Below are 19,158 nucleotides of genomic sequence, written 5' to 3'. Positions count from 1 at the left end.
CGAATTGAATTGTCAACGTTTTATTTTATAAGGTTTACTTCCTTGTTTTTTAGAACCGGATGGCATCAATTCCGAAGCAGAAGTGGCACGTCAGATTATCAGGAATCGGTTGCTTAGATAACAACGCGTCTGCTTCTGGTTTTCCTTTTGCGGCTTTTGGTGGACCTTGAGAATACTGGAGAATCTGATGATGAAAAAATACAATTTCTGAATCAAAATCTCTGAAGTATCTCTTAACTCAACACTTTCGCTGACAGTACGAGTACTACTGTAGTATGTAGTTTAATAACGCTTAGCTGTAAGAGCTAAGCGTTGTTAAATCCACAAATAGGCCATCTGTCGAGGTACTGTCAGTGAACGCGTGAGGCTATATTTTGATTTTTATGTATGATCATTGGTATGGTTGAGGGCGAGGCTAGTCGTCATATAATAAGGAACAGGATAAAGAGTGTGTAAACGTATAATATTACCGCAAGATCACCAGTACACGTCATTAGTGCCTAGCGAGTCCTCCCTGTGAAAGCGCTGGAAGGGCTGGCTTCATTCTGGGTTCTTAAACGCGATGCGGATGGTGGTGCGAACTACTCTGGATTCATGATGCAGGCTATATCCACCCACCTCCACCCCTCCACCCTCCACCTTACAGAAAATCGCAGCCAAATAACACTAGACCCTACTCATAGTGTTATGTTCCTGCCGGTGAGTAAGGTTGCCAGAGCTCAACGAGGGTGGGAGGGGGTTAGGGTCGGCAACGCGCATGTAACTCCTCTGGAGTTGCAGGCGTACATAGGCTACGGATACTGCTTACCATCAGTCAGGCCGTATGCTTGTTTGCCACCGACGTAGTATAAAAAAATAAATATATAGAGGCTAATCTATATTTATTACCGCAAGTTGGTCCCAAGTTGGTCGCTGCAAGCAAAATATGGCCAAGTGGGGATTGCTCCGTAGCTCCTCGACTCAATGTACCTGCGACACAGCAACGCAAACCATGGCACATCTACTGGCATGCCCCACATGCCCGCATCACTGCTCGGAGCTGGATCTGAGGGACGCGACAGCCAGGGCTGTCAACACCGCTGCCTATTGGGCTTACATCGTATAAAAAAAAAAAAAAGGAACCTCGACACGAAAAGAAGAAGAAGATTACCGCAAGATCCCCATCGCCCCAATGCATCGCATCATTGGTGCCAAGCGAGTCGTCCCAGTGGAAGTGCTGGAAGGGTTGGCTCCAGTCTGGGTTCTTCAAGGCGCAGCGGATGGTGGCAAGAATTACTCGGGATTCGCCTGGCGGTTGCTTGATCGTTGTAGCGCTTTTACGGGGCTTTTCCGGTTTACCTTGTTTGCCCATTAACTGAAATAAGTATGTTGATATCAAAAATGTCTTGTATTTTTGTAGATAGTCAATTATTTACTTCTCAAGACGATTATTTCTAGCTTAATGGATTTGTGATTGGTCTATTAAACAGTTCTTATAACGACCTTTGGTCTTCTTCATAAGACGGTATCGGTACTATGACAGTCTGCAGTCGAAAATACATACAGTCGAAAATAATGCAAAATTTTAGTCACTAGGACATCGGGAGCTAAAAATTGTTTGAGACTGTGAGGTTATAGATCCTGCACTAATGATAACTATATACTTTAACTTACCACTGTATATACCAGTCTAAGAGTGACTACCGTCTGAAAAGTATCCCTCAGAGCAACGAGATCCGGACAGAAGATCCTGACAGTAGGCTCTTGGAAATTGATCATCTTGTTCCACTGCACTTTGTTGCTCTCAAAGACGGTATAGTTGAGAATTTCTCTGGACTCCTTGGGTACCAGGCGGGCATAGATATCGGATTCATGTGTGGTGGTTTCAAGGTCTGTAGATGTATTGGTATTTAGTCAACATATGTAGAACAACTTGTTCCACTATGCTCGTAACTAAATTTGGCAATGAATAGTTAATTATGAAAAATGAAAATCCTGTTTGTACCTAGATGCTAACTTCGGTTAGAGTTCCGACTCTATCAAAAATGCAAGGCATGTTAACGTCGCTAACGTCGATAGCTATTGTTCGAATAGGTAGCCTTTAAAATGTCATTTAAAATACGATTCTACTGTGGAGAATCCGGCCACGTTACCTGGACGAACTACATAACGTAAACTATGCAAATCTCGCATTAAGCGCGCTATCTAAATACTTGCGGCATGTTCGCTAGATCTGAACGTACCTATGCCTATGTCTGTTCTACTGGGCCCCGCAATTGACGGAGACGTTTTTGCTCCCAACAACAATTCGGATTCATACTCAGGCGGCGGCAGCATCTCTCTCAAAGATTCGTTGCGCCGGAACATCAGGAAATTCCTTCTCTTGGAGTCCAAGAAGGGCAGCTCTAATTCTACGTGAAACGTCGTCGTGGCGCCCTGTGAATTGCAATTTGTACATTTACTATGATATTTACCTTTTGTAAAAACTCTTCCCAACCAAACAACATTACGCCTAAATACATGAGGTAATACTACCTACAAATATGTATTTAGGAAATCAAATTGTTTTAAAAATATTTTTGAGTCTCGACCTCAGATTACTTGTTCAATTTTAAATACTACCTTCCCACAAATAGCCTATTCTCCTTCTATGCAGAAAAGTCGGATCTTAGTAGCTTTCACTATGAATTTTGGTCTAAGTCAAGGTTAAAGGTCCCGTTTTAATAATCGGGATAGGTATAAATAGTAGGATGCTGATGATGATGTAGCTCACCCAAGTATCGCGAAAGTTCTCTTTTCCAGTGTCTTAACTATTACAGTAACAACTGTATTGTTTTTGAATTTGGAATTTATAGTTACTGTACAAAACTTCAGAACAGATTGTGGAATACGTACGCAAAAAAAAATACGCGAGGTCTCAGGAGATACAAGGTAACGGAGGATATATCATGCTGTGGGACCTGTGTTGGCCGAACGTTAATTGCAATTGACAATTAACCATTACAAATTGAACCATAAAGCGTAATGGTCGGTTACAGTTTACGGTTCAATTTGTAATGGTTAATGGTCAATTGCATTAACGTTTCGGCCAACACTGTGTGGGACTGGGTCGATTTGTGTAATATTGTCCCATATTTGTTTTGGAAGTGGCAGAGGATCAGGACAAGTGGCGTTCTCTCGTTTTGGAGGATCAGGACAAGTGGCGTTCTCTCGTTTTGGAGGCCAAGACCCTGGATCACTGCGTCACAATAGTTAGTTAGTTAGTTGTCCCATATTTATTAAGTATACCTTATCAGGTTTCGGTGGCTGAGGTATGGACATGATTCGCAGCACAGTAAAGTTGAAGTAATTGGACCGGTAGTCATCAGGATGAGGTTCCCAGAATTCATCGGGTCTATCCGTGGGTAGGATCTCTCGGGAGTCCAGCCATTGCAGATTTGGTAGTTTCATGGTAATTATGGAGCTGTAGCCCATGCATACCTATAAAGATGTGATAAAGTTTTTTTTTGTTTTAGTTAGCGAACAGACCAATCAAATGAGCATATGGTAACCCGATGGTCTCCCAGAGTCTAAGCCCCTAAAATGCTTATTTGGTTTGTTAGTGATTCCACCAGTTACCACGCTCACATAAGCTGGGATATAACAATCCAAGCACTTCTGCTTGATGGTTTTTATAAATAATAATCTCAGACAATATAACAGGAAAATTATAGTATCTTTTAAGACTACTAGCGCCATCTATCCAAAAACACTTCAACTACAAAGCGCGTGTATTTGGTAGCTTACTGAACACGGGTTGCCGGCGAGTGATAATGCCTTGAGATACGGCAGCGTACCCAGGCCATCTAGTACCGTTTCAAGATTATAGATGTCGTTTTCAGACAAATCCAAAGATGTAATAATGCGTGGTAGTCCTGGTAATCCTTGGAGACTTTCTGAAAATATGTACATACTTTCACACAATATTCCTGCTTTTCTGTAAACTGTAAAACTAGGAAACCTTTACTAGAATGTGAATCACTTGTAAAATATTGACTAGCATTGGAATACCTCCCTACTGCTGCTGCTTCAGTCTACTGTTTGTCTAGATATGACTACATTTAAGTATGTAGCATAGAATTGTTAATTACCTCATCACGTCAAAACTGCCTTTAAATCAAATTCTAAACATTTTTGGTAACCAATTTTGGAAATATAAAAAGAAGATTCAAGTTTTGCAGTTTGTTAGCAATAACTACCATAGTTATCTTATTAGATTACCGTTTGTCAATAAATTCCGAGCCAAGCCCAAATACAGCAAGGTCGGCGGCAGGTGTTCCGCGAACGTTTCAGTTTTCGATATTCGATTAGCTTGGAGCTCAAGTAGTTTCAGCCCTGGGGGAAGGAAAGCGGCATCGATGTCACCAATGTAGTTGCCGCACAGATTCAATGTCACCAGTTTGGTGAATTCTGAGAGGCCGCTGTCTAAGTCGGTTATCTATGAATCGTCATGAAAATAAATACTTTATTAATTAGTATTTCTTTATTAATAAAGAAATATTATACATATTCGATGGATTATTACTTTGTAAGTGGTTCTTATATTTCATTGGAGTTAAAAGAGTCAGGCAGGGTTTTTTGCCACTAACGTGAACGTGATATTTTAAAAACAAAAATGCTGTTTGAAGAAAAAAATATTTAAATTTTAGGCTTAGGTAAGTACTATACAAATAAGTGTCTTATAATTACCCCTGAGTCGAAAATTCTCAACATTGGAACCTCCTTTAATTCTTTTCTCAAAAGGGCACGATCTCCAGCCGTCACTGCTCTCTTTATAAGTTTCTCAACATTCTCGGTGATACAGTTGACACTGCGGAAGCATACCTTTCCTTCTTCATTACTAAATCTGCTTATATCCCACTGAGTTAAAGGTAAAAGTATCTCCCATTGGTCCTGAAGACTAATAGGTGAGTTTTCGTCTAGAAATCCGCAGAGGATACTTTTCTGAATCCTGTTCTGAAGTCCTTTACTGAAGGGTATTGTAGGTATATCGTCTCTTAGGCATTTTGATCGATGAAACCTTCGGGCTAGCGCTTCGTGTGTCCAGTCAATACCCGTTTCAAGTCGTTCTTGGAATCCTTGGAAGACAAGTCAGGCTTACGATTAAAAAATTGGGTAGTGGAGAAGGTATTTAAAATCGAATAAGGACTTTATTCCATTACATTGACTTTTATTACTATTCTGAAGTCCTTAATACCTGTTTGATAAAATTATATCTAAAGGTATAAAATACCTACTGCTACAGAACAACAAAGGCCGATAAAATATATTCTCGTAAAAAGTGATGCTCTTAACAAAATGCATATATTTAAATAAAAATCGACTATCTCTTTTTTTCATATTGAATAAAAATATACTTAATTTGCTTCATATATCGAAGATAATATTGTTTTTGTACGTAAAATTTATGCATTGGACTGGTATCACCGCCTCGATACACCTAGGTGATAAAGTCGCGGCCCGTATTTCGTAAATTGTATTTAAAAAATACATTCAAAACCATTTCACACACATTTGTGTGTTTTTAATTTCATCTATTATTTAAATATGCACTGTCACGGTTTGAATGAAATAAAAACTTTATACTATAATAATGTATTCCATACTGACCAATCCTTTGATATCCCCTGAAGTGACATCTTGACAGTTAAGTTTTATTACCTTTTGTCCCGTAAGAATAAAGGCAATTCTATAAATATGTTAGCAGTCGTGAAAACTAAAATCATATAAGTGTATTGCAATACCTTCTAAAATATTATCGGGTAATAAAACAAGACTTGAGTCACTTATTGGTGGACGTGCAATCGGTGGTGGAATTTTCTTGACGGGTTCTTTTGGCGGCATTTAACTAATACTATTTTTGACGAAGCTAATAAATACAGATTCTTAAAAATTCGCAAATAAAATGTTCTTATTCAATCCGTATAAATATAAAACTAGGTACATAATTTCTGTAAAAAAACTTTCAGCAGTGTCAAATGTTGATTTTCCATTTCCTATGGATTTCTCTGTCGGTAAAGCAGCGCGTCGTTAGTAGTTCATCGAAACTAAACTAGATGGCGCGGGAGTAGGTCTGTTTATTCGCGACACACGACAGCGGTCAAAGTGCACGTTGTCTTTTATAAAACTTGAATACATTCTGCCGTATGAAACGCCGACTCGATTCATAATGTAGCTGGCCTCCGCCGCGGTGGATGCGAACTGTATACATCTGCCGACATTATCGGACTCTTATTATTATGAAAAATCGCGTGTGATTAATAACCTCCTGAATCCTGAAATCGCTGTATTAAGCCGATGACATTGACGTTCGGTGAGCGGGAATTTCGAGTGAAGTTTTGTAAAGAATGTAATTCCCCGCTGCTGATTTAGTGTTCGTTCTCGGAGTTTGTAGAGTGAAAGTTGCTTGAGATGCGGTTATGGAGCGGCAGTAATGTTGCCAACAGTTCTGCTCGCCCTTGTGTGATTGGCAAGACATTGTACTTAGGTATGTGTTTGCAATTTAACTTCCGGAATATAGGTAGTTGTTTGTTTGTAACAATTCAAATGTATTTAAGCCGCCAAGTACTTGTCAGGTACTTAGTAAGTATGTATGTAAATGCAATAAAGGTTTAGATATATGGGTATATGCTAAAACTAACTAAACTATATACATGAAATGTGCAATCAAATTCAATGTAGTTTTGTTTTAAAAAACCGGCATATAAATGAAAAATTACTATTACATTCTTTGATGTACTTTCTCCAGACCTAAGGGTATTTTATTTAGGTCTTGACCTATTGCACTGAATCAAAACATTGAAAATGACAAGGTAGGTAAGTACCTACTCAATTTCTAACGACTATTGAGTTTTACCGTACTATGTCGGTGATATGTAGGACAAATTTAGTAATATAAACAAAGTGCTTTAGCTGAATCCTTAGGCTATGTCGTTGCTTACTATCAGGTGAGATTATGGGCAATCTCTGGCCATACTGAAAAGCTCTGAAAAGTCGTTCACGAAAAAATGCAATAAAGTTGACTAAAAATTTAGTCAGAATTCTCACACATAGACAAAAGCAGTAGACCTCAAACTATTTTGAGCATTTCCATATCAGATGCATCTGTAGCAGAAGGGAGGGAGTCGAAGTCATGGTTTATATCCATTAGATAGCCTTCAATGCTAGATTAGCTGTGCTTGCCCTTGGGTGATTTGTCGGCGGAGCCCATAAATGCTTCATAAAGTCCTCCTAAAATTCCGCCGGGTGATTTGATTCTGAAATTGGCGGGTGTTATGCAATTGTATTGTGAGCTATCGAATAACTAAAAATTCGCCCCGTTCTGTCGTTAGGTTACTGCAGAGGTGAGCTGTACGTTGCTATGCGATCGCGTGTTGCGTGATTTTGCGCGTCTTGATTGGAGAAATGTAAACAATGGCTTTCTCATAACTATTTGAGTACGACATTCATTATTTTTGGAAGCGCGTTAAAATACGTCTGTCTGGTTGAAATACGGGAAAACATTACAGTTTGTCTAAATTGTTTGTTTTTGTAAGTGTGTTATATGAAAGGTAGGTAACTGAATGATGTGATGTACCTAGGATTTGATGATGCTTAAATGTATTCATTTAATTTTTACTATATAAGAATGGAAAGATTAACGTACAAGAGGTGAACTTAATGCTATAACGCAGTCTTTACCAGTCAACCTTTGGTCGGAACAAATAAAAACAGTGACCATATTCGGTTAATAAATGTGTATACATGCCTCGGTATCTACTGACGATGGCGGCAAATGTGCAGTGACACTGAAATCGCAGAATTGATGCCCGTTTCTCGAAATGAGAAAACTCTTAAGTCATCTTTCTCTTTGAAGTGGTTCAAATAATCGATATTTTAAATTGAAAAGTACTGACCATAAAATTAAACATAAAATTCGAGGAATAACTCATCGACCGGTAAAATGTAGTTGAAACCGGATACTCGAAGTTTTAAAAGCGGGTAAAGCAAACACAGGAAAATGTAAGAAAAATGGCACGTGCAGCGTGGAGAAATATCAGACTGTTATAATAGCGAAATAGGTGATACTGAAATGCCTGTTGGTGATTGTTGACTGCTGAAGATTTTTTTCGTGTGAATGATACACTGATATTTTCATAAAAGTAGACATTATTGGATATAGTAATATTTATTAATAATCGATATTTCGATATTGTGATTATTTTACGTTTTTAGATTGCGTAATGTCTGTGGTTGACGAATGGGGAAAATGTTTTCGTGCGAGTAGATACAATTTATGATTTAACTTAACCACCTATATAGACAATAGTATTTTTTTCACGGTCTATTTCTTAAATTATTAATCCTAGTTGTAAATATGATTGTGTGATATTTTTTATTAAAAATGCAAGAGGCAAATAACTGTTTTTGGTGACTGAAGTCACAATAGAAGCTAGATAGACTCCGTCTAAGCTTACTATGCACCGACTAGAACACAACAAAGTGAAGCAGTGTCATTAACTCGCTATTCCATTTGTGCCCAAAAATCTCCTGCGACCGCGAAGTCACAAGCTTTTGGCCGTCCCAATTACACGCACTGTAGCACATAAAAACTCGCCTGCTGTGCGGGCTCTAAGGCTGCTGAACTCCCTTCTGTCATGGGCACCAGATTGTGATATGTTTGCAAGTCGATGGACGGCTGTGTATCAGATGTGTCTGCGGTATTGCGAGGTGATGGACGAAAGTTGATTGTGATCTGTTTTTCCTAGTATGTAATCCTATCATATAATCTGAATTGTACAGTGTTTTGGTCTCGACTGTAATGCTGTATATATATATTAAATATTAAATAAATAAATAAAATTAACCGTTAACCACCGTAGACGGATTTATAAGACATACAATATCCAGCTCATTTCGCCGCACTCTGATAAATAAGACAAAATTTTGTGTAAGTTCCGGCGGCGAGACGAGCATGCTCGATGAAAAATTCTAAGCGGGTAAAAGGTTAAAACTAACTGAGATACATACATAGAAATTTTACATAGAACACTCTCATTTAAAACGACATGCTAAAATAACATGAAACTTGGCATGAACATTAAAGTAACATATATCTATTAGTTTTCATTTCTAGTACAAATGTAATGGAACACCTATTGTACTCACCCATGAAAGCAATAAATGATTACTGATTATTGATCGATGAAAGTATTTAGCTGTAAGATTAGTTTTAGTATTAACATTGTACGCCGCATCGCGGTTGATTGTGATGATTCTACCTTGACATAATTTTAAGATCATTGTAACTCACAATATGACAATAAATATTTCAATTTCAATAGAAATTGTAATACAAAGAAAATAGAGTGACTAAAAGATTTACATACAAAAATTATAATTTGTGTTGCGATTTTTAGCAACAAAAGCTAGATATATTTCAGGCATAGTTATATGTTACTTCAATGTTCATGCCAAGTTTCATGTTATTCCAGCATGTAACTTCAATTGTATGAAAAGGTGAAATCGGCGGCTTTAATTTTTGCATGTCGTTCATCGACTGAATACTTTATCACCTACTAACACCCTGTACTATATGTTGTTTTTAAGTATTCTGGCAAATAAAATAATTCTGATTCTGATTCTCTATTGACGACTCTTAATGATGACAATTCCACACTTTATAAAACCACACTCCACACTTTAAAGCAAGTTTTCTTCAAAAAGAATATACTATAGTACAATGTAGGAGAGGCCGGAAAACCGCTCAAAGATGGACGAAGTGAGTTGAGGATCGACACGTTAGTGGAGGCTTAGTGCTTTTCACAACTACTACGAGGAAAAAAAAAAAAAAACATTTATATAACTATAAGTACTTCAAAAGAAATTAATATTTATATTGGCGTAAGTAGGTATAATTGTTCAAAGAAAGCGATGTATTTTGCCAGGAGAACTCATTCTTATAGCGTAGATACGTGTTTCTTGTATTTTTTAGTCAAACGCAATTCACACTTATCCAATTCAGTAAGTATTTTCCTATCCCCCTTTTTACTTTTTTATCACTTTTAAGAGGCGTTTTTCTGTTGTTTGCTTCAAACAATGTTTGTTTTTTGCTACAAAACCACAAAAAGCTACAAAAGAAAAAACGCCTTAAGTGTGAACTGAATGATTTTGAGGTATCTTTTTCTTTAACAATTAATTGGTCCTATAAATAACCAAATTTTACTTTTGAAGGGAAAAGTTGCGCCAAAAAGACCTTTTATCATCACCAATGACAGATGATGATAACAATGATCATTAATGACAGATGATGGTAACAATGAAACATTGTAGTAGTGGTGCTACAGCTATTGCCTACTTTCCAGCTTGGTTTTAGACCTTTATTGCCACATTTCCGAACAGTGGCGTGAAATATATTATTCTTTATATATGCGCTACCAACTGATATGTTTGATGTCGGCGCCAAGCCAAATAATTACGATATCACCAGTCAATAATACTCTGAAACTGAACTATAACATTTTCTGCATCACACCAGCTGATAAAGGCTCTTTGGATTGTTCAAAAACTGATAAGAATGTTGCTTTTTATCCACATGAGGAGCAAATTAATTTTGAGTTGTTTCCTTATTTAGGCTGCTAGAACTTTTAAATGATGATTTTGAATGATAAATATTTAGTTAAGTTAATATTTTGTTCGGGTTGGTGTGGTGAAAAAAATGCGGTTCACTCGGGGGCATAATTTTAACCCTCGTACCTTGAAACCCTCGCAACGCTCAAAAATCAATTTTTTTAATCACTTGCTACGCTTGCGGAATTTTTGATTTGCTCGGGCATCAATAGCATGAGCGGTTAATCAAAAACTTTGCCTCCTTGTAAAACAAATAACTATGTCCTCGAGGAGAACTATTATTATTACTAATCATCTGTAAAATATTATAAATCTGAACTAAATGAATTATTTTTAAACATTGATCATTTTTAATAATCATTATAGAAGAATAATGAAGTGGGCCTTTTTGAGCATAGCAGGCGCGGCAAGCAAATCTAATATAAATATAATAGTATAGTTATTAGTAGTGCAGCAATAGTATTTTATGCATCAGTTGTATAAGAAGGGTCAAAAAAGGCGAGTGGCGTGAGTTACAATGTGAGCCGGAGCCGAAGGCGTAGGCGAACATTGTAAAGGAATACGCCACGAGAATTTTTTGACCTACTTATACAACGTTGCATACAATATTTTTCCTACGAGTCAACAAAAATAAATCTTAATTTAGGTAAACAAATTACAGCAAAAGTATATAGCCAAGATGCGCGAGCATACCTTGTTACGCGCCCGGCCCGCCCCGGGCCGCGGCCGGCCGGTCGGCGACACCTTCTCGTAACTCATGAGGCCCTGGTACTTGCTACTTGCTAAATTAATTTTTTGGACAGTTTTTTCTCAATTTTGGCCACCGTAGCCTACGGAGACTAACAAGCAACGCTAAGCGGTCTTCGTAGTCTATGGGTGTTGCTATATTACGGGTGTCACATGCGTGTTTCTGACTTATGAAGTAATTATTTTTAGTATGCAACCAAATGAATATTTTGTAAGTTGGCATCAATGCACTTAGTTTAAAACTGTATTCGTTTTGGTTTTGTTAGGTTGGTAGCCATTAATCGCAGTAACATTATAGCTTATAAAAGCACAAGAGCTTTTATGAGGAATAGACAATATAGACTTTTCTTGAAATCTTTTATGTATGTTCTTATATTCGTGTTAATGAATGCATAAATGACAGATAACAGTAGAGGAGTAGGAAAAACTTATAAAACATGTTTGTATTTTTGTAGTTGTTGTTTAAAAATCCGTTGATACCATATCTACGGTTCAGATCGTATCGGAACATACAATCGGAACAATCAAAATCATAATATAACCTACGCAATTACCATAAAAAATCATTTGACTGGAACCATACATCTCTAAAAATTAAGTAGTCGTGCAGGATTAGTAAATTTTCTACAGTTGTTTTAAATAATAGCTAAAACATTAATTATTTAGGTAATTTTATAAAACAAAATCCTTTATATACATGAAGGAGAAAACAGTCAGAACGTTTCTCGACCTTCAGAGTTCAGACCAGCTACAAATAGATGAATAGTTTGCATAATGTGATCGATCACTCGCACCGCACCGTGTCAATATTTCCTGATATGACGATAAATTCGTACGGTTATTAATAGAATGTTACGCATGAATGGGGAACTCTTTATTTTTGGCAACAGTATCTTTATTCATTGACTATTATATTTACTGTCTTTTAGATTTTAATTGTTAAGTATTTTAATAATTATTGGCATTTTCTTTTCATTTACTTAAATATATCGTTTCTTTGGGAAAACTATGCCTCTCTAGAAAAAAAAAGAACTTATTTTATTCTGTAACTTTTAGTGATCGAAGGGTATAAGTCCTAATGCCCTCATCAAGTAATATTACTAATATAACATCACTGTATGACGAATATACATACAAGAAGGATCAAATAACCCAAATCAAATGGCGAAAAATTCTCCGTTTAAAAGATTCAAAATTCTAAAAATTATTCTGCTAGTAGGCCTCAAGGGCTCTTTTACAAGTCAATACAACATTTATAGTACCATCATAATAGTGACATGAAAATACATAAATTCATCAGTAAACATTACATTATAATAATCTTTAAATAAATAATTTCCTCAGTACAACAGAGATGTTTAGTCTGTATGGTTAAAAATACATTAAATCTGGAGATGTAAAAGGTCCCCAACGTCAGAGTACTAATATTAATAAGATTTGGAGGCGTAAAGTCTCTCCAAGCGTCAAAATGAATTTTACACTAAATAAATCTTCCTACTATGGATATTTTTTAATTTTCGTAAGTTATGAAATCTACATCATATCATATGCCAATGCCACTCGATGTCAGTTGTCATTTGTTATTAGATATATTATATAGCGGAGCACGATCTATGTCACTATTTACAAAAATACTGAATGAAAATTATTTGTTTTGAATCATAGAATAAATATTCAAATAAAATGGCATATTTAGTTTAGTACTTACCTCTATGGTAAAATTAAATTATTACCTACTATTTACATAAAAATAATATTGGTAATAATGGATGGTACCTACAATACAAAACACACACACACACACGCTTTGATAGAATTTTGGAGCGATTAACGCTTTTACAGACCCAAATGTTATTTTTTAACCAAACGTTGACGGCACCTACAATGTAAAAATATATATTTTAAAAATTTTTACTAACAAACTAAAGAATTTTACAGAAATACTATGTTCCAAATTTTATTAAAATATATCTTTTAAAAAACGAGGGGAGGCCGTTGCCCAGCAGTGGAACACTAAAGAAGGCTAAAAAAAATATCTTATAATTTAGCTGTGACATACGAACAGACAGACGGACGGACAGGCGTGACAGAACATTATAGGTAATTTCGTTTTTGGCATTTTGTCTACGGAACCCAAAAAATGAGACGGTTGATCTAAAACTATTATGTAAATACATATTACGCAAGTTTCGATCATCGTCTATTAATAGGACACGAGGAGATTAACCTCATTACACTAATTAGACGTAGTGACTCTAAATGCTAATTGCAAAACTGGTAAATATATAATACCGATTCGTGTTTCGACAACAAGTAGACTAATAATCTTGAGGGCGATTCGAACTTTAAAATCTTGTTATGAAACGGTTATGGATTAGAGCTGAGAGATCATAACCTATCCATATCCGTTTCATAACAAAAAATGACTATTTGAATACGCCTCCTTATTTCCGTGGGTTCGCAATGTTCGCATTTACTATAAGAAATCGGTCGACGAAGGACGAATCGCTACATAATACGGGTATACAGAACCAGAATTAAAGGTCGTTGAGTCGCGGTATTCGCGGTAGCTGCAAGTCTACAAGGTTATTAAGAATCGTCGCAAATTAATTGGCAAATCTAAATACAGAGTAATTTACTAACAATGGAATTTAGTAGGTACAGTCGAGTCGGAAACAACAAGGTATAAATATTCAAGTGTTTTAATTACTTACAGATACAAGGAAAATTATCTAGATTACCGTATTGCACCTGATCCTGTTTTGTCATTTGATCAATTAGCTGCACGGTAGCATTGTTTGATAAAATAGTACCTTTTTGAACAATGACTTTTTGAATTCAATTTCAATAGAAATACTAGGACTACTAGGAGGCATAACTAGGGCCTACGTCCATAATTGACCGAAACGTTAGCGAAGGACTCCGTTTTGACTCTGGAAAACTGCTTTCGTATTTCCGGATGTTCTCCTCTACAGGTCGCAATTCTCAACCGATTCTCGTGAAATTATGTGAGCTGTCGTTTCGTTTATTTGTTAAAATATTCAAAATGGTCGAAATTGACATAAAGAACTTAAGTGCCATTAGGGTCTATGGCGCTTAAGACCATTGTGTACGCTATAATAATAACTTAAGGAAGTAAATATTTGTTTCAACATTTTTTGAAGCTCTGATGCGAGGTCTACAGCTCACAGAGCCACTAGTTTAGACATAAATGAGTAACATTTAAGCAGTAAAATGCGGTAAAACTTATTTCTTCAATTGATGTGTTCAAATTACTCTAAGGCAATCATAGCACAGGAGGCTGGTATAGGTTGTTGTGTATTAGTTAGACTAAACAAATATTGACTGTATATAAATTGTCTTTGTTACAGTTTAATAACACAAAATAAAGCATCATGCCGTTCACAATGAAAGAAGGCGGCTTCGGCACCGGCGACTACGTGGCGTTCGGGTTGTTGTGCGCGGCGTCGTGTGCCGGCGGCGTGTGGTACAGCGCGCTGGGCTCGCGGAAGCGGACGCTGGTGGACATCAGGGACTATCTACTGGGCGGCAAGGCCATGAGCACGGCGCCGGTGGCTATGTCACTTATAGCCAGGTAAATAGATAATTCACAATGAAAGCAGGCAGCTTCGGTCCCGGCGACTACGTGGGGTTCGGGTTGTTGTGCGCGGCGTCGTGCGCCGGCGGCGTGTGGTACGCTGGTGGATATCAGTAACCATTACGCACATAGCACGACACAGTACCCAGACAAATTTTCACGAAGCGATTTGCCTTGTCTTTCTTAAGCCGTACTGCTAAGGTAGGGAATTAATCCCGTCGTCTAATATTTCGTGATAATTACGATCTAGGAGTCATCCAGGTTACGGACCACTGAGTTTCGTTTTAGACCCTTTGTTTGTCTTATAAGTAGATAGCGACACCCTATATCTTGCAGTTGCGATAAATTAACACTTTTTACTTCACAATTTTTAAAACATGCTGTGTTGTGTATTAGTAGATAGGAGAAAACAAACACGAATATGAAAATAGGCTGCAGCGCTGTTAGTTTTTTGGGAAATCCTGTTAGTTTTTTGTTTAAATCTCTTGAAATTAATTATTAATTGGCTTAATGAAAAATAAAAAATCTGCGACATAAGGCACTGTAACTTAACTGAAGCAAAAAGGCATATCCAACCCCTACTATTTTCTTGGAACTAAGAAGACGACAATATACAATTGCGTCGTACTTTTCTTTTCTTCTGTTTTCCCGCCATCATTATAACATGCTGTGAGTGTGTGACCTTAACTCTGGAGCCGATACCCAAGTTTATAGTTCACATTTCAAAATTATTCTTATCGTATTTTAACCACCCGATGATTCATAGTGCCTTTTAAATTACGAATAAGTCTAAGGATGTGCAGAGACATAACAAATAACTGTAATTTTAAATCAATATGGCTTTGGTGATAAAAACGCTGACGGGCGGTGATAATAATAAAATCCGAATTCCATTCTTACGTTTTTCATATCACTATGTACACATGTAGAGAGGTGCTTGTAAAATAAGGGCATGCGATTTTAAAATATTGACCTTTGAACGTGTTGTAAGAACCTATTGTAAGAAATGTGATATAACGTAAAGTGGAATATTTTCAACTAGTATGAAAATAAAACAGTTTTCTATTCAATAATGTTTAAAAATAATAGAAATCTTAGAAGGCAGTTAAAACAATAATCATTGTGAACTTACAGTAGCATGTAGAGTCTGATTACTTAACGTTAGGATCTATCCATTTTTTTTCGTTTCCTTCTATTGTTTTGATTACACACATACACACATACTAAATGAAGGGTTCCCTACTATTCCTGAAAGTTAAACACACTGGATTGGGGCCTTAATTTCTGGTTATAACTTATATCGGTCAAAAATAATTATCCCTATAAGTTTTTGTAATACGCGCTAATTTGTCGACAGGAAAAGGTAAATTAGAACCTAAATCTCTGCATGGCCCATAAAATCTCTATTAACTTAACCCATTAGCGCCCATTCTGCCCACTTGAGTACAACTGGGTTACGGCTTTTGATTCGATTTTCTACTGTATCTCTAACAGCATTATAAAATTTATAAAATGGTGGGTTCTCGAAAGTGGGTGTGGGCACTAAAGGGTTAGTGTCTTTTACCCATATACTTTGTTTTTAAAATATGAATCTCTTCAACAGTTACGTGTCAGGAGTGACAATTTTGGGCACACCGGCGGAGATCTACAACTACGGCACGCAGTATTGGCTGGTGATCATCGGCGTGACGCTCAGCTGCATCATAGTGGCGGCAGTCTATCTGCCAGTGTTCTGCACGCTGAGACTATCGTCGTCTTATGAAGTAAGTGCTCACGGTCAGATCTACCACTACAGTACTGGCTGGTGATCATCGGCGTGGCGCTCAGCTGCATAATAGTGGCCGCAGTCTACCTGCTGGTGTTTTGCACGCTGAGGTTATCGTCGTCTTATGAAGTAAGTGCTCACGGTCAGATCTACCACTACAGTACTGGCTGGTGACCATCGGCGTGTGGAGGGGGGGTCCCGAAAAAATCACGACAGAAATTAAAAAAACCTCACGTGTATTTTTCTATGGTGAACGAAACTAAGAAAAAATATCCACCACATACTTTTTCTCGGTTTTGTTAAATATAAACCTTCACTTGGCACTTCGAAATAGCGAGTCTAAACAAGATTTACTCTATACAATACTAAAAGTCTGTTCTTTTATTCCGTAGACTAAAATGACAACCACAAATGTCAAACGAAGAAATAATGTGACCAGCTTAAAACAAATAGTGCTGATCTTTGATTTCGGTTTGTGAATATCCGATAAAAAGTAGCCGAAAAAACCTCGCGTGATTTGTGCACAAGCCCTAAGCAGTAAAATGAATGATTTGTTATGTAATTTTAGTCAGTATTTTTTGTACCTTGTATGAACTTATACTGATGTCATCAACTACACGTGTAGAAACCGATTCAAGATAAAATAACAATAAATCAGGTATTGATTAAGTAGCCTTCCCCTGTAGTCACTATGAGTCGCATAAGATAGAGAGCTATAGCTAACTCATTAACATGAAACAGTAGTCTTTATTTAATTCTGTTCAGTTAAACAGTAGCAGAAGCTAGCTCAAAGAAATGTATGTAAAATTAGTAATACATAGTGTTATTTGTAAATATAAGTTGGTCAAAATTTAATTACCTACTTCTTGCAAAAGTCGCGTCCGTGTTTTTAATTCATATGCTTGAGAAACTAGTTCATTAACTATGTTGCGACATAAAACTATGATTTTAAGTCTAAAATTTCGAAAAATCGTGAGTTGAGGCCTCGCTTGCGCCTCTGAAAATAAAATACCTACAACAAGAGGGTGTAAAATTATGTATCTTATGAAATACATTGCCAAGAAAAGGGTTAGCAAAAAATCTTAAGTAGGCAGTTTTTCCTACTAGCTAATAAATCAAAATTCATTCTTGTTATCTACTAAATCGAGATACGATACGAGTGGGGTCGTTACACGTTATCGATGCATTAGGCAATCTGTCATAATCAAATCCGGTAGTGAAAGGCTGACAAGTTCTACGCGGATATAGATAAGGCGCGCGAATACAGACGGGCCCACAAGGAAAGTTTTTGTACTCCTCTGATTATGATGTTGGTGTAATATGACGTAAAGAATGATAACCAAAAGCTGTCTCGTGATTTAGGTATATTATGTCTTTTATGGCAGTGATAAAATAAATTACACCGACGAACTGATTAAAACCTTATGTAGTGTACTTAAACAATCTGTTGGTTTGTTGTATCAAGACTTAGTACCTATACTGCATTAATTTCTCATACTGACTGAGGAATGAGTGTATTATAACTGCTGAAATGTACATTATAAATATGTTACCAATAATACCTTACAGGTATTTTGTTCATAATATTTAAATGTTATGACTTATGAGCGACTTATATATACTTGTTCGTACATATATATATTTGTCAAAAATCGGTTGAAAAAAGACCACCTAGCCTACATGTCTCATCTATCATGTATCTTATTATAAACATAAATTATATATTCAAAGTACTTTGAATATGTCAGTTTGCTGATTTTCTAAGCGGATACATTTTATTTATTAGGGTAATTAACTTAACAGTGCATCCATAATAGGTAATAAATACTGATAAATAGGTTATACGTATATTAACGGTGTAATTAATTTTATATTTGTTTTTCCCGGCTTAATCATATATTGTTTCTTTTGTTTCAGTATTTAGAGTTTCGATTCAATCGTCATGTTCGCGCCGTAGCGTCACTCCTTTTCTTATTGGACGAGGTAAGTTACTGATTACCACCAGGTAATTACCCATTATTTGCAGCTTAGTTCGTTTTAACGAACTATCATAACATCCATGTTATCTTTTGCAATGTCCTTAACAATGTACACACGACACGGCATAATTATTATCTGAGATAAATAAGGATCAACTAGTCTTCTTATTTTTTTATGGCCTCAAGCCTGTCGAACTTACAAACCTTACATAAAATAGGCAGTTTTTCTACAGTTTATATTAGACAGATTTTCGATGAACTCCTAAGTCCGACAAAAGTACTTAAAAAAATTGTTTGTAATCTGTGCGGAAAGAGAAGAGTCGTGGAAATGGGACCAATACATTGTATGACTTTTCTCTTTCCGCACAGACTGTAGCTAATTATTTGGAACAAGTTGAACCACCTACCTACCGATACCTACCTTACGTAAAATTTAACGAGTA

General features: G+C 36.6%; 2 protein-coding genes across 2 annotated transcripts in view; one reads left to right on the top strand and one right to left on the bottom strand.

Moving 5' to 3' along the window:
- Nucleotides 1-4: 4 nt before the first annotated feature.
- On the bottom strand, nucleotides 5-6,008 carry LOC133517644 (uncharacterized). Its single transcript, XM_061850996.1, has 9 exons — nucleotides 5,763-6,008; nucleotides 4,708-5,096; nucleotides 4,240-4,456; nucleotides 3,766-3,914; nucleotides 3,268-3,459; nucleotides 2,223-2,415; nucleotides 1,654-1,871; nucleotides 1,151-1,354; nucleotides 5-184 (listed from the first exon to the last, which is right to left on the bottom strand). The coding sequence occupies exons 1-9, from the start codon at nucleotides 5,860-5,862 to the stop codon at nucleotides 50-52; spliced, it is 1,797 nt and encodes a 598-aa protein (XP_061706980.1). The 5' UTR covers nucleotides 5,863-6,008; the 3' UTR covers nucleotides 5-49.
- A 75-nt stretch (nucleotides 6,009-6,083) lies between these two features.
- Nucleotides 6,084-19,158, top strand: part of LOC133517643 (sodium-dependent multivitamin transporter-like) — a 29,808-nt gene continuing 16,733 nt past the window's right edge. The window contains exons 1-4 of the mRNA XM_061850995.1: nucleotides 6,084-6,505; nucleotides 14,745-14,968; nucleotides 16,575-16,734; nucleotides 18,654-18,719. Coding sequence (XP_061706979.1) covers nucleotides 14,769-14,968; nucleotides 16,575-16,734; nucleotides 18,654-18,719 — 426 coding nt within the window. The 5' untranslated portion in view covers nucleotides 6,084-6,505; nucleotides 14,745-14,768. The remainder of the gene's footprint in view (nucleotides 6,506-14,744; nucleotides 14,969-16,574; nucleotides 16,735-18,653; nucleotides 18,720-19,158) is intronic.

The sequence above is a fragment of the Cydia pomonella genome, chromosome 5 (assembly GCF_033807575.1).
Source record: "Cydia pomonella isolate Wapato2018A chromosome 5, ilCydPomo1, whole genome shotgun sequence".
NCBI classification, from domain to species: Eukaryota; Metazoa; Arthropoda; class Insecta; order Lepidoptera; family Tortricidae; genus Cydia; species Cydia pomonella.
Note: the sequence above shows the minus strand (reverse complement) of the source record. Positions and strands in the feature narration are given on the sequence as shown.